Source organism: Lampetra planeri, chromosome 1 (assembly GCF_965212315.1).
Source record: "Lampetra planeri chromosome 1, kcLamPlan1.2.h2, whole genome shotgun sequence".
NCBI classification, from domain to species: Eukaryota; Metazoa; Chordata; class Hyperoartia; order Petromyzontiformes; family Petromyzontidae; genus Lampetra; species Lampetra planeri.
Window position 1 is genome coordinate 39,769,137 of NC_136107.1, and position 24,638 is coordinate 39,793,774.

The 24,638-nt window shown below is 43.9% G+C and overlaps 1 protein-coding gene across 1 annotated transcript; it reads right to left on the bottom strand.

Moving 5' to 3' along the window:
• Positions 1 to 22,760: 22,760 nt before the first annotated feature.
• Positions 22,761 to 24,355, bottom strand: LOC144722532 (globin-1-like). The gene is made up of 3 exons (XM_078600729.1): positions 23,932 to 24,355; positions 23,373 to 23,604; positions 22,761 to 23,110 (listed from the first exon to the last, which is right to left on the bottom strand). The coding sequence occupies exons 1-3, from the start codon at positions 24,051 to 24,053 to the stop codon at positions 22,985 to 22,987; spliced, it is 480 nt and encodes a 159-aa protein (XP_078456855.1). The 5' UTR covers positions 24,054 to 24,355; the 3' UTR covers positions 22,761 to 22,984.
• Between the last annotated feature and the right edge of the window lie 283 nt (positions 24,356 to 24,638).

Below are 24,638 nucleotides of genomic sequence, written 5' to 3' on the forward strand. Positions count from 1 at the left end.
GTGCTTCATGGACACATCTGGCCCACCAAAAAAGGGCAGCTGTTAGTTTACTGGGAAAAAAAAATGCTACATCTTCCCAAATTGAGAATATAACTGCATTAAAATACAATAAAAGGCCTGGACAATTGCTCTAAGAAAAAAAAAAGAACCTGTACTATATTTTAGCAATTGCTGAAAAATTATCATGGCAATGTTTTGTCATGGCTTCGGCTACGCATGAGATTGCAGGTGCCTTGACATCCACATTACACCACGGTCTGGACTTTGTAATTCGCCGTAAAGGTGACGCCTCGTTACAGCAATTGAGTTGTCGTAGTGGTCCAAGGTGTGTTCACCATCAAGGCGTGTTCACCATCAAGATGTGTTCACCATCAAGGTGTGTTCACCATCAAGGTGTGTTCACCATCAAGGTGTATTCACCATCAAGGTGTGTTCACCACCAAGGTGTGTTCACCGTCAAGGTGTGTTCACCATCAAGGTGTTCACCATCAAGGTGTATTCACCATCAAGGTGTGTTCACCGTCAAGGTGTATTCACCATCAAGGTGTGTTCACCATCAAGGTGTGTTCACCATCAAGGGGTGCTCACCATCAAGGTGTGTTCACCACCAAGGTGTGCTCACCATCAAGGTGTGTTCACCACCAAGGCGTGTTCACTATCAAGGTGTGCTCACCATCAAGGTGTGCTCACCATCAAGGCTGACCATCTGAGTCGCATTCGGAAAAGGAACTTCGGCCTCAATGCAGAAGCTAGTGCCGCAAGCTAAGGACACACACACACACGCCAATCATAACCGAACCGTCACACCGCACAGCGTTCGTTCCTCGCCCTCATAGCGGGAGCACCAGCAGCAACAATTTCTCAAGCTGTGGTCCTGGTGATATATGAAGATATTTTCAGCCAATGAATACGTTTTTACACGTTGGAGAAAACCAACACGTGCCACGGGGCGACGATCTATCCCATGGAGAGGGAGCAGGTGAAATCCACGGGGTTCGGCGGTACTGCCTTCTCCTGGCGTCCCACCGTATGTAGCGAAGACGCCCACGAGGGAAGGGAGTTTCACAACATCTGTGGGATCCGCCAACCCTCGCTGTATTACAGGCGTGCGCCACCGCCACCCACATAAGTAACTAACACATGTTTTTTTTTATGTATATAGAAAAAATAAAAAATAAAATCAGACTGGCATACCTCAGTCACCTTAATCTTGTCACTAAATAATTCAGCAGACAATACATCCCCTTCACCTATTTATTTTTACAACCATAACCCAAACCTTAAAAATAAAAATTCGTTATATATCTCATCATCTACACGGCCTTCTGGGGCGGGGTGCATAATATCAGCAGCATTGGTTCTTTGTGTTGAACGTGATCTCCCCAACAACGACACAGACCAATGATCTCGTGCCAATCACATTCATACTTGATGTATGCCAGCTTATGTATAAAAGGATAGCCGAGCAGTTTGATCCACTACATCTTAGAATCGTAAATATATTATTCTCTACGGTATTTGCCCGGGGCTTATCTCACAAATTCATCAGGCGGATGGTCACACTTTCCACAAATTTGACACGTGAGTATCTTAAGTGTCTCTAAAATTATTGGATGCCCGAGTTTAATCAAAGTCAAGATTTCATCCAGAGATTTAAAAATATATTTGACATTTAATCTTCAGAATGTCAGCCTCAATATGATTAGGTCAGCTAGGTCAAACCTCAAGGTCAGACTAACAGCTGACCATATAAATCCTCGGAAGAGTCAGCACATTGATGGCTATATAGGAAAATACATTTGCACTGAAAATCACCGGTCACGATACGCGCTAAAATGCCCGTCGTGAGAAATAATGCCCTATGAACCTCGTGACATGGCTTTGATTCCTCACCATGGCTCAAATGATTGGAGAGTAACATCCGAACCAGTCCTGACCCTCCATCGTCGGCTATCCGCACGGAGCAGTGTGGTGAAGCGGTCAAATAACCTCGGTCACCAATTGCCTGTGGATGCCCTCTTCGGGCAGCGGGCTGCTAAACAATGAACTTTCTCCAGGCGTTCTACTGCATGAAGCATCAACATTTACCAAAACATGCCGGCGGAGCGCCCCTTCATTTGACCTTTGTGGTTTTGACAACGGTGGCAATTCCTCAACCCTTCATTTGTGAAGGGGGCTGATAAAGTTGTAGTTCAGTTGCATTGCAATTATTATTCGTAAGTTTTCTTTTTGGGTTAGATCGCGTCGATATAAATGTGTCGTTAGCCCACCACCACCCGACACAGCCAATTAGTGCCAAATAGTCAATAGTAACCAATTGGCACGTGCCGAACCTTATTTGGCATTTTTTGTTTACGTGGCAAACCTGAGTTACTAGTAACGAATTGCCACGTATTGTTTACGTGACAATCCTTACTAGTGGCTAAACGAACTCCCCCCAAAACAACCTTTATCACGAATAATATTAGTCGCGAAAGCCGTTTCTCCGACTGCGTGTTCAACTTGCAAGTGGCAGTTGGCATTTGGGTGCTCGTGCTCTGGCCAATGAGCAGGCTGCATTGCTTGAGGGGCCACTGCCGATAAAAATGGACTCGTTGCAAGGCCAGCGAGCACCCTCTTGTGGGTAGCTGTGGTGGCTCAAGTTAGTTTCGTCACCATGGCCAAGACAAAATGTACAGTACAGGGATCTGCACATTCTACTGATTGTTGCACTCCAACGCAATATACACACGCACGTATATCATTCAACACTCGTTGCACAATCGTTTTAAACAACAATTTTAGATTCTAGATTTGAAGCTTTCGTGACTGCAAGGCATCATATTCTTAGGTTTTTTCGGTAAAGTCACGTAACTTTACCGAAAAAACCTAAGAATAAAACAATTTTAGAACTTGAAACGTGAGGTGGCTAGGTGGCTCAGAGATCTGAACGCTGAGCTGGTAACTACTGAGGGCCTGGGTTAGAATCCAGGCAGCTGGCCTCTGGTTAAAGCTGGTCCAGTGAGCTGATCGTCTCTGCCCTGTCACCGACCAATGAATGGGCGCGCGCAAAAAAAAAAACCCATCGCTTAAAATATCGCTTTTGCACTTAATTTGGCTAAATTGCAACTCTGAAAATTTAAACGTTTCATCTTCTTGGTTCTTTCGGTAAAGTCACGTAGAATGGAAATAATAAAATAACAAAATAAAACATAATAAAAGAATTATTTTATTATTTCCATTCTACGTGACTTTACCGAAAGAACCAAGAAGATGAATCCCTGCAGTCACGAAAGCTTTAAATCGAAATGTAAACGTTTGTTTCGTCTGCCGTGTTAAAAAAAGCATCGCTTTCCTACGCAGCAGATGAGAAGTGCTGCCCTCTACTGAGTGTGGACAGAGGTCACCCGGACGGACCGCAGAGGTCGCTTCTGGGATGTCCGCTTCTGTGCGCCGTTCTCTAAACAGCAAAGGGATTCAAAACTCAACTCCCGTGCAGTGATTGCTGATCGCAGCAGGATATCGCTACATTTTTGGGGGGTAAAAATCAGGTGATATGCAGCAATAACCATTGAGGCGTGTGTGCTGACTGGCTTGTGTTTAAGTTTGTAGAGCCACGGAACAGCGCTGTCGGAAGCAGGTCACGCATTCCCATTGAGCACTGCCAATAGTATAAGCTGCTTTTTAATGGTTCAAACGCAATACTGTATCACTGTTGATTAATTCTATAGGTAACTTTATCATTAAAGCCATATCATCACTACGTATATTACATATACCACCTGTTATGCGGCAAATTTTGAAATAAATTTCGCTCGTTTTAACGTGGATTTAGCTTTGCAATATTTACATCACGTATATTTATTTTAAAAAAATATAACTAAAATAACCAAAAGGGATTAACAGGGGCTTTAAGCATTGGGAATAGATGGTGGTAAAACAATCAAGGGAAATAATTAAATTGACACGGGGGGGGGGGGGGGTCAGAATCATACCAGCTGTGTATCCCCATCAAATGTAACCTGTCCCTGGGTAAACATACACCGCATACGTAGTGTACGCATTCACAGTGTTTATACTGAATGTACTCGGTGTATACACGTGGCTTGGAATGGCATGCATAACACGATGCCACAGTCTCCCTCGGTGACCTAAACCACTTATAAGCAGCCTGTGCAGGAGGGGGACATTTGCCTTACATCACCCGATAAGTTCACAGACGCTGACTCCCATCAGCTGCCGTTCTTCAGTCGCCACTCCCAAGCGCACCAGCAGCTCAAGTTAGGCACAATGCCGCATGTATTAAGATACACGCTGTACGGATAAAAACATGGATGCAAAGTACCTTTACCCGTGTCTGAAAACGGGCTCCACTGAACTCGGAGAAGTGAAGGAACGCAGGGATTTGCCACTCACCTTGGACATTCCCTGCCCACCCTGCAGATTCCAGAACAATCTGAAATGCACCGCGAAAAGGGGACATACCCGGAGAGCATTGCGACTGAGACGCCAGCAAATGACAACGACACTGATCACGTCACGCCACGCACACCTCCACGCGAGCCATCACGCTGTGTGCACAAGAAGATGCAGCTTGTGAAAAAAAAAATTGGAATCTTGAATGCTTTTAAAATATTCTTGGTTCTTTCGGTAAAGCCACGTAGAAGGGAAATAATAAAAATAAAACGATAATAAAATAAAATATAAAAATAAATTATTTATTGGTATTATTAAAATGCTATATATTTACAGTCACGCATGACAACCATAATCATTTAAACTTCAATCAAGTAAGCATGCATCGTCTAAGGCCAGCATCGTATTGTTTATATTTTGAAGAGCAACCATTAAAATCTATGTCAGTACTGTACTAGCTGTGAATGTCCTGTAGGGTACAGCAACTTGAGTATATAGCTACTAAATATACAACGTCAGAAGTTGCCTTTCATAAGATAGTCCGAACATTAATTTTCGCGACTATCATTATCGCCAATACACTATACATATATACAAAACATTAAACTGTATGTGCGTATGGTGCAAAATACATTGTAAAATATATATAAATAAAAAAATGTCCTGCTCAAGTGGGCATTGAGTTTATCGCCCTGAACCGGTTGTGGAAATTCCTCATTCATATGGTGGAGGCGAGTCTATTCATAGGACACGCACAAGTTGACTTTCCCTCCAACGAAGTGCTAGTGTCCTGTACTTAGTGTTACAAACCCCGGAAGGATGGCGTGCTGAGTCAAACCCCAAACAGGGGTTGAACTAATGACCTTTCGATTGCGAGCCACCAGGAAAGCTTGTATATGAAGTCCATACGCCAACACAATTGCATCGTATGTAAACCTGTTTGATGTTTCCATATGTGTATGAGTATCCATTACAAATACAACTCAGATATGCATTGACCGTTTTGATTATATACGTATGTGTGCAAACTTCTTATATGACAAATACCTCGTTGGAAAATGTGTTTCATCGAGCAAGGTACGCAAGGCGTGGAGAATGACATGTTTGATGGGAGACTTGTTGAGAACATCAATTTACAATACAAATATCATTACATATTCTCTCTTTGGTTCTTTCGGTAAAGTCACGTAAAAAGAAAATAAATGTAATAATAGAGTACGACGTTTCGATTGCAACCCAAGCAACCGTCATCAGGTCGAACTCAATTTGAGAGAGAGACACAGACACGGAGACACACAGACAGACACACAAGCAGAGAGAGACAACACAGACACACAGAGAGAGACACACACAACATAGACACATAGAGACCCAATGCCTCTGTGTCGAGGCCTTCAATAGAAAGAGGTGGACGGGGGGCAGAGAGAGAGAGAGGTGGGTCTGCTGGGGCAGCTGCTGGAGCAGATGAATTAGCATGTCAATGAATCCACCCCGAAGCGACCGAGGAAAAGAAGATCGAATGGCCCTATGAGATCCTGTTAAATTTTAGAGAGAGAAATAGTTTGAGAAAACAAAATTTAGCAAATATTTTGGAAATGTAATGTAATGCAACACAGAGAGTGGGCTCTCTCTGCCCCCCCCACTCTCTCTCTATTTAAGGCCTTGACACAGAGGCATTGGGTCTCTGTGTGTCTATGTTGTGTGTCTCTCTCTGTGTGTCTCTCTCTGCTTGTGTGTCTGTCTGTGTGTCTCTGTTGTGTCTCTTTCTGTGTGTCTATGTTGTCTGTCTCTGCTTGTGTGTCTGTCTGTGTGTCTATGTTGTGTGTCTCTCTGTGTCTGTGGTCTCTCTGCTTGTGGCTGTGTGTCTGTGTGTCTATGGTGTGTATCTCTGTGTGTCTCCTGTGTTCTCTCTCTCTGCTTGTGTGTCTGTCAGTGTGTCTCCGTGTCTGTGTTTTGTCTCTCTCTAAAATTTAGTTCGACCTGATGACGACTGCTTGTGTTGCAATCGAAACGTCGTACTCTATTATTTAATTTATTTTCTTTCTACGTGACTTTACCGAAAGAACCAAAGAGTAATTCCTGCAGTCACGAAAGCTTCTCATCACTAAAATATACCCAAAATCCACTTACATAAAAAAATAAGTTACTCACGCGTGTTAAGCAAATAACAAGTCTTCACGTAATCGTAATATACTCTGAACAGCCCATTCTCCTAAGATTTGGACCACCCAACATATCACTAAGTTTGGATAACAACTCTGCAACCTCCCACTGCTATACATGACCAAAACAGAGGGTTTTATTCATTCCGACTGAATAATGTCTTCTCCCTGCTCTCTGGCTTCAATGGGGCTGCAGGCATTTCAAGTTAAGCCGAAGCCACTCATTTGAGCGAGGCCTGCGGGTCACACGGGTGTCGTATCAGAGCGCCGCGTTGAACGTGAGTAAGTCCTGCGCGTCCTCGCATGACACGGTGAAACGTGACCCACAGGTCGCGTCTAGCATTGGGCCAGGCGAGGTGACGCATGAACGACTCTTGCGCACGTGCGCTCGCGCTCGCGGGCGCTGCGAGACTCTCACACGACATCCGTGTACAGATGGAGCGATTCTCATGCGTCAAAACAACGTGGTCACTGTTTGCTCTTCAAACAGTGCACTGTTTGCAAAAGCGCATATACAGTGAGCAAGCTAGAAAAGGTTAGACCGCAAGTAGTTGAGAGATATTATGAGAGCAGTTAAAACTACCGAACAAACAGTACTCGTGGCTGTGATATTAGCAATGCACAGCAGCAAAGTGTATTCAGGTATTCCCCAAGCCTCCCTCATTCGTCTTGTCTGTCTCATCTGTACCGACTCACACCGTCTCATTTCGCATCGCCCGTCTCATTTGCATTGTCAGCTTCATTTTTACTTTCCATTTCTGCAGTCCGTCACGTGTCCACTCTCGTCTGTGCATCCTTGTTTGCACGTGCCACACGTTGCGACCTATTTGTGTGGTCTGCCACGACGCAGTCTCGTTCGCATCCGCACAGCCCCTAGCTCGTGTCAACTCCTCGCCCCTCTCTCTCTCTCCCCCTTCTCGTGCCTATTGTCTCACGCCTATTGTTTGTCACATTTGCTTTGTTCGCGGCCCACGATTGTCACGTTGCACTGGCGGATCGAGTGCACGCCGTGGAATTACAAGCTCCGCGTTCTCGTCACCAGAATCAAACTCTCTGCACGAACTCATCGCTGCATCTTGCGAAGCGTCTCCAACCGCAGGCGTATCACCCCGGCTGCTGCTGCTGAGAACCCCCCATTCTAGATTTGAAGCTTTCGTGACTGCAAGGATTCATACGCTTTGGTTTTCGGTAAAGTCACGTAGGCACTACAGTAACTTTGGCCGTAACGGTTCCACGTGGAGACGGAAGCTTGTGTTGCCTCCGAAACGTCGTGATTTAATTTAGTTGTTTTCATTTATTTTATTTTTTACCTACGTGACTTTACCGAAAAAAACAAAGAGTATGAACCCCCCATCCATTCATCCAGCCATTCATTCATCCATTCATTCATCCATTCATTCATTCATCCATTCATTCACCCATTCGCCCATTCATCCCATCTCGTCTCTTGAAACTGAATCCCTCGATTTGCCTCCCCACATTGTTCACCTCCAAATTGTAGATGATCCAAAAAAGCCGCAGCCACACTCGTCACCTGCACCTGCCAACGAGACGACATCACCCCGACACTGCGACCCCTCTCCACTGGCTCCCAATCTTTCACGGACTTGCACCGACATTCCTCGTCCCCTCTCACCCCACTCCACTCCCCTCCACGATCGATCTACTCTAGAAGCCACGGCGCGTTTTTGCCCCCAGTCGAGCTTCCCCCAGTGGGTTGGTCGCTCAGTCTCTTCTGCTACTCCTAATGTCTAGAACCTCTATCCCCCTGGCACCCGTGCGTTAGCTCCCTGCTCTTGTTTAAGTCAAGGTACAAAACAAACAGACTACCTTTTTCTGGCTATAACACACATATGTCAACTATTTTTTGTCACATTAAGTTGCTATATACATTTTGAAAGAAATGTAATTGTACCGTGGTGTATTGTTCAATGTAGGCATTTTTACATTGTAAATATAGAACACGAAAGAATCTCACAAATAATAATTTGATCTAATTTTATATACAACAACGCAACGTATTAAAAACGACGCTTTTCAAAGTTATCGAGTAACAATGAAATCTTTATTTGGTTTGTATTTCATTTCAGTATTATCGTTATGAGCATGTCTTTAACATGAGCAAATTAAATGTTTTTTTAATGCATTTAAAGTCTGTGCCCAAACACGTTACCGCTTCACACCGTGACAGCAATTTAACCGAATCGTATTATTGCTGGTGTCGGATGAATGCGTTTATTAAAGTTTCATGTACCATTAGTTAGTCACGGTGCGTGATGCGTGCGTGAGCATCACGGCTAACAGACAAACGCCAACACACGCATGCGATGATGATGATGTGGACACACCGCAGTGCATCGAGTCTCAGTCGTACGTTGTTCTGCGGCCTCGTTGTGATTTCCACTTGCCCTTTCACCCCCACACTTTACTCCCCACACTCCGCTGCCTTTGGAAGGCGACAAGGGGCCGTCGAGTTGTAGATCTGCGGGCCGGGAGATCGTCGATCGATGCCCGCTCGCCGTGTCGATGATGGTGGCATCGGTCGTGATTATTTCCCACTCGACGGAGATGGGTGGCGTGACTGCTTCCCGATCTCACACACACTCTCAAGGGCCGTGAACACCAATCGGCTAATGCCGTTGTTTGTTACCCGGCAAACAAAAACAACTCACTGCCTCAGAGGGATCGACTACTTTTCTTTGATTAGAGCGAAACATTTATCATTTGTGATCGTTATTTTTTGTATGACAACGGTTGCGTCAAACTGATGTTTAGAACTCTCATGTACAGAGAGGACTCACGGTGCGCATTTTAATACACGTTTTGGTTGACATGTTTTAATAAAGCGTAAAAGACCTAAATTGACACTTTGGAATGTTCAGTGTTTGAATTAATAACGTCACGCACACTGTGTTCAGATGCCAACGCACTCAATTGACGTTTGAAAGTCTATAAATGTTAACATTTGGCTGGAACGACGCAGCCTCCAAGTGACAGCCAGGCGTAGTTGTACTGTCACCAGGGAGTGGAATTGACAATGAGAAGAACCTTAAATTCGTATGCAACACAAATTGTATTTAAAGCCCTGGACGCAAACCTGAGACCCACTCTCACACGCTAATCTAATCTCCTGCACTCATCCCATTAGGATAATTAACATTCTCAATGTTACTGCAGCAGAGTTGCAGTTCAGTGATCACCAATAAATAGCTGCATTTAAAGTGCATTGCATACATTTACATGTAAGTAAATAACTGCTCTACATTAGAATGGGGATGGGGAGGGGGGATTGGCCGATAAAGTGTAACTGGACACAGGCAACCTGCATGCTCCAGGTATAATCAACGAATGGCACACAAAGGGACATTTCTTCTGCGGAGGGTTTCGCGGTTCGCCTGCGTAAAACTTTCCGATGCGATTTTTTGTTGTTGCGTCATACCACGTGGTGTTTGGCCCACGTCCAACGTTTCGCTGCGCTCCGAAGAAGTTCCCAGCACGTGGAGCGAGGACGTTGGTCACCGTGCCGACCGATAACACAGGGAAGCCAAGGCAAGACTTGCAGGTCAGGAGGGAACACATTTTGACTACGTCACGTTTCACGATTAGCAACAAACTCAAACCCCACATTGTGAACGCTCCAAAATAAACCCTGGCGCCAATCTCGCATTCAACTTGTTACGTTCATCATCAGGCTGAGTCGGGTGTGCGTCACTACCTTGCCAAGCACAGCAAGCTCGATTGTCAACGCGTCTGCACTGCAACGCCACGTTTATCTGGGTTTTTTTTTGCACGGTCAATTACGTTCGTCGAATACCGTGCGCGTTACAGTTTGCACTATTTTTACTTGAAGATAGTCTTGCTGCGAATTAAACCTGGAACGTCTTGGACGCATTATTGATTATTTTCTTGGCATAAAGAGGTCGCACTTAAGGAATAATCCAAAACTTTTGAAGTACTCTTGTGCCCAGTACTACATTTAGACGCAGTATAAGTCACACTGCACCTGCACGCATGACCGTGGTATAATATGACGGCGGTAGCTTTTAAGGTCAGAAGCTATTTTTAAAAAAGGCATACCGACTGGATATGATGTTTATTTTAAAGTCTATGTCACAATAATTTCAACTTGTAACGCTGCTACAAACAAAGGCCAAAGTAAAAATATATATATATTATAATCGGTTAATTAGAGGGGAAAAAACTATGCTATTTACAAAAAATGAAGCGACTACGCTGAATTTACACTACTAAAGTAACAAAAATACACATTCGTACAGAACCCAGCCAAGAGGGACAACACTATCAACAAAAAATGAGTGAAGAGCTTAATAAAGAAGGCGGTAAAGTTACGAATGAGAAACACAAATGTCATGGAATACACATCAGAGGATGCGCCTGTGTAGGGCAGTCATTGAATGTGGACCAGGATCAATTTTACAAAATAAAAATGGAGATTAGTGCAGGTTCAAATGCTTTTGCAAAACTAAAAATTAGTCATGAAAATAACATGCACGTGTGCTTAAAAAAGAAGATGTTTAATCATTGTAAACTGCATTACCTGCCATCACGTGGACCAGAAACATGGACACGACCAAATAAATAGAAGAAAAGAAAGCTGTCTCGGGTGTGGACCAATCAACTTCAAGGACAGTGCATATCATTACCATTATCAGAGTTGTTTCTTTTTGTTTGCATTTTGACTGCTTGTGTTGCGGTTATTGCAAACATGATGCCTTGTATAAAGGTGTCAGTTTTGTACCAGTTTAAAGGGTAAAAACCTACTACTATAAGAAAGCTGAACTTAACAGAAAGACGGCAAGAGGAGCACGTGCATCTTAGATCACAGTCGACGCACGTTTTGGACGTAGCGTTGACCATCAAGGAAAGTGCGTGGGCTAGGGAAGGTCACCACTTGACTACGAGGGATACGAATGATTGCCACACGATCGGAAACAACGACAGTTGCAGCCACAAAGAATAACACGTGTTTGGCGACAATGCCTCGAGACGCTCAACTGGAGAGATTAAATCGGCTTGGTGTGCAGAAGCGAGAATGGATCGTTGCATCTTGAGACAATGTGAGATGGCAATGGAGACCGCCGTACCCCGGTGGATACACCGTGGCTCGTGATGATGATGTAGGAATGGGAAAATAGGCTTGCTAAACGCATTTGTAATGAACTCATGAATATATCTGCTATATAGTATGCATGATTGCAACTTGCGGCACACGCAAATGCAAAAACACGACAGTAACTTCTATGCTGGCTGTAGCCCAAGGCCGCTGTCAAAATGTACGACGAAAAAAACATATTTGTCTGGACAATTAAATATTTCTGTTTTTAAAAATGTGCATGGGTCTGTTTTGTTCACATGCACGTACGTTCGCGATGGCTTAAATCGAGGTGAGCAGCGACGAAAGAAGCGAGAGTCAACTTTCACCGGGGGGACGGGGGGGACGTGAGGCCCCCATCGCAGCCAGTCATCGTTGCTGCCCAAAACAGTCGGAGAGCGAGGACACGTGGACCCAGGGTGCACGCGCACGAGTGCACGTATACCAACCCGCATACCGACCCGCATGCCCACAAGCAGAGGTGGGACAAAGTCATTGTTATGCAAGTCACAAGTAAGTCTCAAGTCTTTGCTCTCGAGTCCCGAGTCAAGTTGAGTCAAAGATGAGGCAAGTCCAAGTCGAGTCTGAAGTCATCAAAATCATGACTCGAGTCTGACTCGAGTCCAAGTCGCATGACTCGAGTCCACACCTCTGAGGTGGGACAAAGTCATTGTTGTGCAAGTCACAAGTAAGTCTCAAGTCTTTACTCTCGAGTCCCGAGTCAAGTCGAGTCAAAGATGAGGCAAGTCCAAGTCGAGTCTGAAGTCATCAAAATCATGACTCGAGTCTGACTCGAGTCCAAGTCGCATGACTCGAGTCCACACCTCTGCCCACAAGAGACGCGTACTCACTACGCGCTTGCACATTCCGGCAAAACTTCACGGGCTGCTCCATACGCGAGTGTGTGTGCACTCGTCCGAGAGCGCGAGCGGAGTATACGCGCCACCTACAACACAACAGCAGCGGCACTGGCAATGGGCCTCCAATTCACGAAACAATTAGTGGAGTGGAGGGGGGGGGGTGAACCCAATGTCAGGTCAAACCCACGAGTCTAACAAACACTGCGGGCTGAAATGGTCATGGTAAATGTTGTGGGTTTAATCGATGTGCTGAACTAGTAACGAATTTAATAGTAGGGTTTTTCTACTTTTTTTCTGGCAACAAAACTGAAACCTTTTGCAAGGGATCATGTTTACATTAACCACAGTACTTGCAGTCAGAATGCAAACAAAAAACAACACTGATCATTTAAGCATTGTCCTTGAAACCGATTGGTCCACACCAGAGACAGCTTTCCTTAGAGCCTCGTCTCATACGGCGTTCGACCAGATGACGCCAAAAAAATGGGAAAAACCATATCATTATATTTTGGTACTGGCAAATGAGGCCTCATGATGTAGTAACGAATTGACACATTTTGTTAATATGACAAACCTTACTTATTGGCTGTGTCGGGTGGTGGCGGGTCTAATGACACGTTTATATTTATGCAATCTAACCCATAAAAAAAAACTCAATTTTGGACGACTGGCTGATTGAAGACAACGCGAATCCTTCTATCGTGCCCTTGTTTGTGTCTCTCTGGCTCATCACGCGACATCGTCATCTGTGTTTGCATCCCTTGTGTCATCTAAGTTGGAGCTTATAACCTGTAAGCGTGGGGGGACACCACAGACGATCGTTGTTACCCCCCCCCAATCTCAATAGGCCATCACAACCACTGCGCAACATACACGAGTGGAATAAGTCAACTAAATTGCATAGCATTACCGTGTGTTTGAATTCTCAACGACAGTCTCTTTTTCCCGTCAGATCGATAAATCTATCGTAGACATTATACAAACGGCATGTGTACACAGTGCGCCCGAATTCAACGTTTAACTTCAACCAATAGGGGCATCGCTAAGTGCACTCGAACAAGTTAAACATACTGTATTCGGCATTTACCGTTAGCAAAAAAGAAAAGCCCTCCTCGGCTGCGTTGGGCATGTGTGGGGGTGGACAGGCGGGTCGTTGGCGTGAAAACACTCGACATTGTCAAGGGGGCAACATGCCAGAGTTGGCGGCCATGCCCTCCCACTCGTCTCGTCTGCTCGCCGTGGCTGCTCAGTCGGTCAGAATATGGAGTGGGTTCGTTCGCTGCCCGTCGGGCAATCTCGCTCGCTCGCTCGCTCACTCGCTGGCGAACCGGTCAGAGATCGCCACTCACCACTTGGGAGGGAGCGCAGCGCCACTTACAAAAATAGGCGCAGCGCACTTAAACAGCTATGCTGCTGTAACCCGCCAGGGCCCTTTCGACCTTATTCCGTGGGCCAACCCCAGAACACATTTCTCAGTCGGCACTAGGTCCAACAGAAGCGCGCAGAGGACGTCTGCTACCGTGATGAAGTTCAGCACAGCAACGTCGTCGCAAATGGCTCGGGACAAATCAATTCCTGCCACTCGAACACACACAGACGCCAATTCCCAGCCTGTCCGGGTCAAATTTGGACAGGTTGGAAACACTGTTTGCACGTTTCAGGATGGTTTATAGCCAAAAATAATGCATATTCGAGTTATAATGTTAAACCGGTAGTTAAATGACACGAAGCATGAATATATTGCGTAAAAGTAAATTTGCCCAAGATGTGTATTATATAACAAAATGCATGTAAGATCACGATGCCAACACCTTTTATACGCCATTTGTTTTGTCAAAGGATGCATTTAAGAGTAATTATAATTCCAATTTATAATGTTCATTCCACGCTAGCATCCCACTGTGCAATGCATGGAAAACAGGAGACAAAAACAGAAACACGGCCAACCGAGCAAACTAAAGAGGGAAGGCCACTTTAAAGAGATGGGTTTCAAAGCAGACTCTGATTGCCTGATTTCAAGTGACAAAGCATTCCATAGCGTGGGTGCCCTGCTAACAAAAGCCCGATCGTCAAAAGAGCACAACCTATACATTTATATATTCCATCAATGTCCTTAAGAAGATCTTATTTTACATTTATATATTCTATCAATGTCCTTAATATCTTCTTGGAATATATAAATGTATTAGTCTCTGCAATTAATGTTGGATGAGCCCTTTTAAAGCCTTATAGGTTAATAGCAGTATATTAAAATTCACTCGTATTTTACCGGTAGCCAATGAAGGGATATGAGGACTGGTTGTAATGTGCTCACGGAATGGTGTACGTGGTGTGAGCACTCTATCAGCTGCATTCTGAACAAGCTGGTGTCTGCCCAGTAATTTACTCGGTATCCCAGCCAGTGAGGCCTTGCAGTAGTCGAGTCGAGATAGCACAAAAGCATGGGCCAGTCTCTCCAAGTCAGCACGTAACAGGAAGTGATGTATTCTGGACATATTCATTAGGTGGCAAAAATAACATGATAACCACCTGAGATAGATATGCCTCAAAGGATTATCACTGGTGAAACTGAACACCAAGGTTACAGACCTCCCGTGTGGGACTGACATCGTGATCATCAATCAACAAACAAGGGGAACCAATTTTAGAAAGATTCAGAGGGGAGCCGATTAATATGGCTTCGGTCTTGTCAGCAAGATATATTTTTTTAAATAATTTGCCAAAACTTTGTCAAACCACCGCAGGATAAATGCTACCCCAGTCTATATCAGCATTTTTCTTCTTGGTCTCCCCTATGTCTGAATATGAATGGTCAACGTGCTATTTCCGTTGTGGTCGATATGCTGTTTGAACAGAGTTTACACAGCCGGTCAGTGTTAACTTGGTGGGGGGTGGGGGGGGGTAGGGTTGTTTCGACTGCCGCGCCAGGAGGTTCATCTCGGCATCGCACGTCCAGTGTGTTCACCGCTGCGCAATTTCACCATTAAGCAATGGACAAATAAAACAAAACACGTCAACAATGTGAAACTACATTTACAGTGTCGCTTGATTCGTTCATTTGCCCTTGATGCAACAGCTGTTCCACTTACCCGCATAGCGGTCAGATGACAGAATTCCTTCAGCTGCCGCCGTGCACCAAAAGGACCTCAATGGGTTGCAAGTAGGTCATGGGAAAGCTGTGTAAGCAAAATAAATAAATGCAGAGCATTAGCATAGAGATTTAAAACAAAAACATCAATGACTAATAAGTTTGTCATTTTGCAATACGATAGCTTTATGCTGAATTGAGTACTAAAAAATATTAACTATTTGAAAAAAAACCACAGGCATTGTGCAACCTATGAAAAAAATAGTAATGCAGCCAGTGGCAGCACTTGGTAAAAGCAAGCTGAGTCGAAGTGCATGGCCCAAGCAAGTGAAGGGGTTGCGGGTTTATGAAAAGAATAGATGAAAAAAACATCTGCTCGAATTCATATCCTGATAAACATAAAATGCCAATTAGCATAATACAAAAATAACCAATTGATGGTTTTCTTTGAACCTATCTACGTGACTTTACCGAAAGACCCACGAATATGAATTCCTGCAGTCACGAAAGCTTTAAGTCAAAACAGCGAAGTCATCTCTCTACACCTCTCTCTCTCTCTTGTCGACATCTTTGCCGTTGCACACATTTTTTTGTCTCATCCGTGTCTCTCATCTCATTACCCCTCAATCGTGTGTCCACATTTCTGTTATCTCAGTACACACACCTCTGTCTCTTGCCCATCTCATTCTGTCATCGCACTCAGAGTTCATAGATTGAAAGGCGGAGAGCCCTGAATCATTTCTGCTCTGGGCCCCCGATGTGTCCAACGTCACCACTGGACGCTGCGCATCTTCTTCTAATGGCTGTGTTCGGTAGCCCGCTGTTCCTATTGCATGCAGAGTTCAACGCTTCAATGGGCACATTTTGCAGCGTTAACATTCGGAAGACCAACATAATATTTTGTTTAATCTGGGTCAAATGCGTTCGGTGTACTTGCTGTTCCGTTTGAATGCAAAATGTCACGCTTCGGGGCTTCGGCGGACACGTTTTGCGCAGCTAACGTTGTGCAGACCGAGAGAATATTTTTTTCTAATCTCAGTAAAACGGAACGACCATCCTGGTATAGGTCAACCGGTGGAAACGTTGAGATAAATTGATGATATGAAGGGGCCAGGAAACTGACTTTTTGTCACAGGATACTGGAGTGGGATATGTTTGCCCTTATCAGCTCTAAACAGGCCTTCTCAAGATTGCACAAGCTGAGGCTCTGCCCGTACAGCATACGTTTAACCACGGTTACATCGTCGCTGCAATTCCCGCGAATGTGTTTTCTTCTTCGTCCGTACGCGGCTCCGCTGCGCGTGTATTGTATGGACAATGCTTAGTCTGAAGATGGCAACCTGCTGCAAAGGGAGCACGCGCGCGTGTCTTCACTCGTTGAAAATGCTAACTCACAGCATTTGTGCTTAGAGACACCTTTTATGAAGCACAACAGCTTTCACGCAATTTTGGGTTTTTGCGAGGCGATGCCACGGTGTTTACTTTGCTAATGCTTTTTAAAGAGTATCCTGAAGGGAAACATCTCCCAGAGCTTTGTCCGCCTTCCTTTACAATGTCTACAATGCATTCACTCAAGCGCCGGCGGAGTATGACTGGAAAATTCTTTCCCATAAAAACATTGTGTGAAAACAAGCTCAAGTAGCGTCAGTGCCAAACGTTTACACAATGCGTGGCAATTCCCTCGGTTTCATTATTCGGTTGGATATCTTGAAATTGAGATTTACTTCACACTCTGCGTATGTATTTGAGACAACTGCGCACGTTTTGATCACGTGGTGATGTGTTTCATATCTTTGTACAAAATATATACCCAACTCTTCTCATCCGTATTCCTAGTACGGGCAACTTTGGCTTCGTATTTTCTGATAACTATTCACTGATTAGGAGAGTCACGCAGAAAGTTCACTGATTATCTGCAATATTTGATTGTGGATAAGATGAGTGAAATTGTGGATAACCCCACGGATAATGGCATCTATGCTATCGCTCGCCTACCACATCACGGGTAAGAATTTTCTTCTATACCGTATGTGCCAAAAAGTATTTGAAAGTATATATTGTTGTCTCTGTTATACACCGCATATGTTTCACAAAGACTTCATCAAGATAAAAAAAAAATGCAGTGTATTGAATGTCTTTTATTTTTGTAATAGAACCTTGCATGAATCTTGATTTGAAGCTTTCGTGACTGCAGGAATCCATACTCTTTGGTTCTTTCAGTAAAGTCACCTAGGTAGAAAAATAAAATAAAACAAAAAATATTTTATCACGACGTTTCGATCGCAACACAAGCGGTCGTCGTCGGGTGAGAAAAATAATCATCCAGCAGTGGAACTGCTGAACCAGCGAGAGAGCTGCTACAACAAGAGGTGATTTACGTGGCGATGGGGAAGGGTCTGCAAGGGTCTGCCGGTTCAGCAGCTCCACTGCTGGATGATTATTCTTCCGCCTGAGGACGACCGCTTGTGTTGCGATCGAAACGTCGTGATATATTATTATTTTGTTTTATTTTATTTTTCTACCTACGTGACTTTCCCGAAATGACCAAAGAGTAACATTGCATTAATCTCCCTCCCCCTCCCTCTACTGGTTATAGTCCCCATAGCAACAGCGAAGAGTCAGTGTCGAGTGGTATCTGGAGTGGTTCTCGGCCCGACACTCACCGACCTACACTGACCAGCGAGGTGAAATATGGCAAAGAAGCTACCCATGACCAACATGATGTGAGGAGGCCTTCACTTAGCAGAGGATTGACATAGGGCTGCAAATTACTCTCGTAAATGTATTATTGTCTCAAGGTGACCCTTGAATAAAGCACTGAATTAATAACTGAATTGAAAAATAAAATAAGAATTTGAGAGGCAAAATTCAACAACGTTATACATTAACTCGGAAGTGTTTGTAATGTTATGTTTTTTTTAAACTGTGTGTCATGTTGTGGATTAACAAATTATGAATTACTTGTTGGCATCTTTGTCAATCGACTCGTAACGTAGTTCCATCACATCAAGTCTGTCATGTGGATTGTCATATACTAAATGGAAGGCAGGCAAGGATATTTATTTGAAAAGCCTGAGGCAGTAAAATAATTAACATCGACCATTTATTCTAATATGTCATCACGGCTAAAAGTTACGAATGTATTTTAGCTCCATCGATTATTCAATGAACACAGTTTTTTTACATATTCGTAGTGAATAGTGACATAATGTGTTATTATAATTAGAGTTAGAAAATGTCCCCGTGGCTCAAATGCTTTTGTGAAAGTCGGGATTCTGTCCGGTGTTAAACTCTTCTGGCTTCAAGCTCAGCTCACGACGTAGCTAGTGGGCGGGGCTACCTGAGCAGTGGGCGGGGCTACCTGAGCAGTGGGCGGGGCTACACGAACAGTGGGAGGGGCTACCTGGGCAGTGGGCGGGGCTACACGAACAGTGGGCGGGGGCTACACGAACAGTGGGCGGTGCTACCTGAGCAGTGGGCGGGGTAACCCGAGCAGTGCTTGGGGCTACCTGAGTCATCTTCTCCATCACTCAAACATATCCATCAAAACAACCTCTTACAAATCCATACTCTTCGGTTCTTTCGGTAAAGTCACGTAGGTAGAACAAATAATAGATCACGACGTTTCGATCGCGACACAAGCGGCCATCATCAGGTGAGACAATCACAGCAGAGAAACTGCAATTTCCCTACTTTACCGAAATAACGAAATAGTATGGATTCCTGCATTCACGAAAGCTTCAAATCCAGATTCTTACAGATCATCGGCATAGATTCCATCAGGAACAATCTACCGGTGGCCTGATTGCTTATGTTGATACACGTTAAGAGCTTGAGAAGAGAGACCATAACATTTATAAAGCATTTGATCATGCGTGGCATAGCGCACGACTTGCCCAGCTGGTCCACTCTCATCTGCAAGCTTGGCTTTAACAAAAAGCAATGCTTGTTTGGTGTGACAACAACAACGAAAACCCCTGGTCATGTTTAACCTAAAAAGAAATCCACTCAAATATCACGGCAGGCTGGCAAACACAAACAGTTGCTCCCATAACAATTAACGATGTTATTCTTAGCCGTATATATTTTTAACAAAAATACTTTACAGTAATATGCTGGGCACAACACATATAATCTGAACTGTCATCGATAGGGATATACAGTATCACTGAGTCCTGGCTAACGAGGCGAAGTTGGAATGTCGCCAAGACTGCACTTGACAGAATGAATTGGTAGGCGGTCAACTTGATTGATGATTCAGCACTCACCAATTCCCTCCACCCACTCGATAACCGGTGGACAGTCCGCTCCCTGTCATCCTTCTCTCGCTACTACCGCTGTCAACTGTGCCTGCTTCTTCCACCGCACTGCTGCCCCCATCCCACTTTTGAATTTCCCTTCTATTGTTTGCCCCCTCCCCCCCCCAAGTTAAAATAACCGTTCTCAATTCTATAAAAGGGACTGATATTTATTACACCTTCAACGGGTGTGGACATGCTGGGATTCGCTTGACCGTGAATCCGGGAGAGGGAATAGAGTATGGCCACTCGCTACATTGTGGCTCCCTTGACGCGCTGGCTTGCCAGCTTGTGAGTCCGATTTGCACTGATTATGATGGGCGCAGTTTGTCGGATCGTTGTTTGTTGAGCCACCTTGTAGATTGTCTCTCGGTGGTTTTTTCCTTCCAAGCATGTATCTGTGCGTGCTTCTCTGTGCATTTTTTCCCAGCACTTGTTAAATTTTATTTGTCAAATTTCATGTTTCTGATCTATATGTCACATTCGAGTGTGTGTGTGTGTATACCAAGGACACCTATTGTCAGAATCAATACGATGCAGGTTAGAGTGCTTTTGGGAAAGTTAAACTGGATAATAAGAAACAACGTAACAATGTGCCTAAAGAAAGTGAATAAATATGTTCATTATTTTAGCCATGATCAATCCACCGTGGGATGGATGCCTCCTCAACCTGTCAACATCGCTCATGATTCTACCACGTGATAATCCACCTCGCATTCGATTCACGTTCTGAATACAAAATACAAAACTACGACTGCGGCAACAGCAGACGGCCTCTTGTGTGTCAAGCGCTCTGATGGTAACGTTTGAGATTTGACGCAAGGGAGAAGTGTGGAGTTGCGTCTGACCGCCAGCTCCACTTGAGTCAGGTCGGGTGAGGAGTCATTTGCGAGAAAATCGAGCGGTGTGTGCCCGAGCACCGGTTCTCCCCGCGCGCGCGTGTTTTGAACATCATCTACGTTTCTATTTGCACAGAGCAATTCTTGCGCGTGGGATCTGATGCGTGCATCGTGAGCGCTGACCGTGGCATCGTTGCGTGCCGTGCGCACACCGCGTGGTCGGCTCGGACAGAAGATTATATTTACATGTTATATTATAAAGATTATAATTATTTTCTATTATTATAAAGATTATATTGATATTATATATTATTATAAAAATTATATTCATATTATTATAAAGATTATATTTTATATCATTATAAAGATTTATTTTTTATATTTATATTATTACAAAGATTATATTTATATTTTATATTATTATAAAGATTATATTTATATTTTCTATTGTTATAAATATTATACTCCACTCCATCAGCTTCTATTCCTTCGCCCCCTGCTCCAGCCACGTCCCAACTCTCCTCGAATCTCGTTCCACCGCATCCTCCCGTCTCACCCTCGGGTCTCCCTCGCCTCCTTCCGTCTTTCTCCGGTGCCATCTCCACAGCTCCCCCCTCATTTGCATCTCCTCTCTTTCTCCTCGAGAATATTAGTCGCCTCGCTATGAAGGCTCGAACACCTTCATTCCCTATTTCCTCCTTCAGAGACATCGTCTCAACACGTCCCATCATGTATACCTTAAGCCACTTATTTTTTACGTAAAAAAAATTAAATGGTATACATTTTCTCTTGTTGGTTCTTTCGGTAAAGTCACGTAGAAGAGAAATAATAAAATAATACAAATAAAACATAATAAAATAATTCTCACGACGTTTCGGCCACAACGCAAGCAGCCGTCCTCAGGTGAAGAACAGATCCCTTCTACGTGACTTTACCGAAATAACCAAGAAGATGAATCCCTGCAGTCACGAAAGCTTTAAATCGATGGTATACATTACTGTAAGTGGACTATATCTGTGTGTGCTTAACATATTTCAAACGAAACACGTGGATTACATGTTGCATACGCAGAGGATGACGCACTACGTGGCTGGCTGTTTTTATTATCAAAGTAACAAACGCACAGTGTGTGTAATAATTGTTATATTTAATTTAGCTCAATTATTTTCACGTGCCAATAGGATGTCCCACGCTTCTCAAGAAGAACCCACGTGCAGCTGAAACGGAAATAAAAAAAAATCATGATTATCGTAATTATCAGTGTGAGAAACTATTCATGCCGCCCCGTAGTGTAACCCAGTATTTCTCTTCAGGTTACATGATAGACCCCGACTTGTATTTAGGACAAGGCCACAAAGTACGCTTTGTTGAATTGTGCTACAGAATATAATCAATTAGATGCCCCCCACCCACCCATAATAGGGGCAATTTTATTTCAGCGCCTTAACAAGTGTCATAATGCATGAAGGCTTTACCTCCTAATCGTTGTGAACAATGTCTATTTGATTAACTAGTTGTGGGTTTAAATACGTATGCCTCATCAAGGATTTTAGTCTTTGCTTTTTAAGAATGTCGTTATCATCGCTCGATTTTTCAAACACTCGATTCTTTTCTTACGCTTCAAGGAAATGTGTCAATGACAACCACCATTCACAACCAAAATTCACAACCACCATTCACAACCACAATTCATAACCAGAATTCACATCCAAAATTCACAACCACCATTCACAACCACAATTAACAACCACAATTCACAACCACCATTCACTAACACAATTCACAACCACAATTCACAACCACCATTCACAACCACCATTCACAATGACAATCACCATTCTTTTAGATGTTACCTGCAAACTTTTTCACTGCATTGTGTTTAAAGTCACAACACCGTCGTGCGAATGTGCAATAAAGACTTCGTTTAATGGCTCGCCATTGTCTAGCAACATCTGTAAACATTTACTTTTTGAACTTGAAAGAATATGACAGAAACAAAAGAAGCTCACATTATATGTGCTTTATTTTTTTTGTAATACAAGGATACAGAAAGCACCAAGAGAGATGGAGAGAACTTAAAATCCCATAATCTTTGCAAAAATTTAGTTTTTTTATTAAAATGCCTAAAATCCTATTACAATTTAATCAAGCTTGAGTGGGTGGGCAAGATATGCTGAAATCAGACACACGCATGTCGAGAAGTGTATTAATCTTAAAATGTATTTGCGTCTAGAATGCAGATTTTAAGCCAATGCACGTGGTGGTCAGCAACTTGGACCAGCCATTCTTGGCTGCGTCATTGAATTGAGCTCCAAGACCTTCAGCAATGACACTCAAAATCACATTGGAGATGACCTGCAAAACAATTACATGAGATTATGTTAAATAAATACGACTTCACCATCGCACAAAAATTATTAGCGCAATAAATTGCGTGTTAATATTAATATACATAAACACATTGACGTCAAAATAGAAAAAAAACACCCAAACATGTGGCTGCAATGGTTGGGTTTTTTTTTATCGCTGTCGTTATTTTTCAGTCTTTAAATTAGGAACTTTCAAAAGCTCACGATGCAATCGGCGCATGTATGGGATGGCGAAGTTAAACATTTACCTTGAAGTATTTCGGGTCAACCTTGAAGTCAGTGGCATGCTTCTTGCTCAAGCCATTCATCTGGGCGTTCTGAGCATTGGTGTCATCAAGGGCCACCACCATGTCATTGATGGAGTTCATGATGCGCTTGGCGTGGTCGCGCAACACTGGGGAGCTCTTCATCTCATCGGCAGTTTTCAACGCCTGGAACTTAGGGAAGAACTTCTTCGCATCGGCGTTTTCAGTCAAAAACCTCAACGGACGAAATAAAAAACAGATGACAGAGACGAATTGAGAAGCGTAACTTCATCCCACAGAGAGAAAAAAACACTCAATACGCCAACGTTATTTTATTTCTCATACTACAAGTAGCCAAATAATACATTTGCAAACGCCAAAATTTTAAAACGGAATTTCAGTACAAATGTTGCACCAACAACGAACGTGGCACGCTCCAACAAAACAACTCTTCCCACGTTTGCAAAGGCGCACGTGAATTTAAACATAACATCGACACACATGTTGACGCAACAGCATTTCAATGTAACTGCGCGCATGCAAAATTCCGCGGGCATCCTACTTGATGAGAACGGTGGTCCCGTGGTCCTCTGCGTGGGCGTAGACGACTTTCCAGGTGTCCCTCACTGCAGCCTTCTCGTCCCCAGAGAGGGCCGGAGCGGAGCCGCTGTCTGCAATGCTCATGTTTGCCGGCTTGTCTGTTGCGCTTGTCCTACGAAAAATCAAACTTTGACTCTTGTCGGCGTATGCTGCCGGGTTATCCGACTTATATAGCCCTAGAATCACGTGATGACATTAGCAGTGCCCATTTCAGGAGCAAGTGGAAAGTCACGATTGAAAAAAAAAGAGAGAGAGAGCCCCTTAGCACCGCCCGGTTGTGTGGGAGGTTGGGATGTTTGGAGGTGGGGCTCTGGAGAAGTCCTGGGTGGACACGCGTGGCAGTGGCTTACGTGCCTGCTGCCCCGTACCAAGGTGACCGCAGTCTTTGTGCTGCTTAACCCTGAAATTGTCCAGCTGCCTTTAAACGCCTTCCGAGTCCACGGTTTGTTTAAGTTCACGGGGACATACAATAATTGTGGTTGCGGGCTGGGTTTTTTTTTGTCATGCTTCATGATTATTTTTTAGAGACATGTTCCTGACTGAATGTGCATGCATGGACACGGATTTTAAACGAAGTACTAACCCACCCATTCCTATATCTGAGAGCAAAAGTTGGGGCTGAAGGAGTCTTCGAATCTGCCACGCGTGTGTGTGCGCGCGTGCGTGTTC

Bases quoted from the DNA above. Each gene is read 5' to 3' on its own strand.
- LOC144722532 (XM_078600729.1), bottom strand. From the start codon at position 24,053: ATGAGCATTGCAGACAGCGGCTCCGCTCCGGCCCTCTCTGGGGACGAG. The intron at 23,605-23,931 runs GTAGGATGCCCG...TCGTCCGTTGAG, and splicing joins GGGACCACCGTTCTCATCAA to GTTTTTGACTGAAAACGCCG. The intron at 23,111-23,372 runs GTAAATGTTTAA...ATTGTTTTGCAG, and splicing joins TTGACCCGAAATACTTCAAG to GTCATCTCCAATGTGATTTT.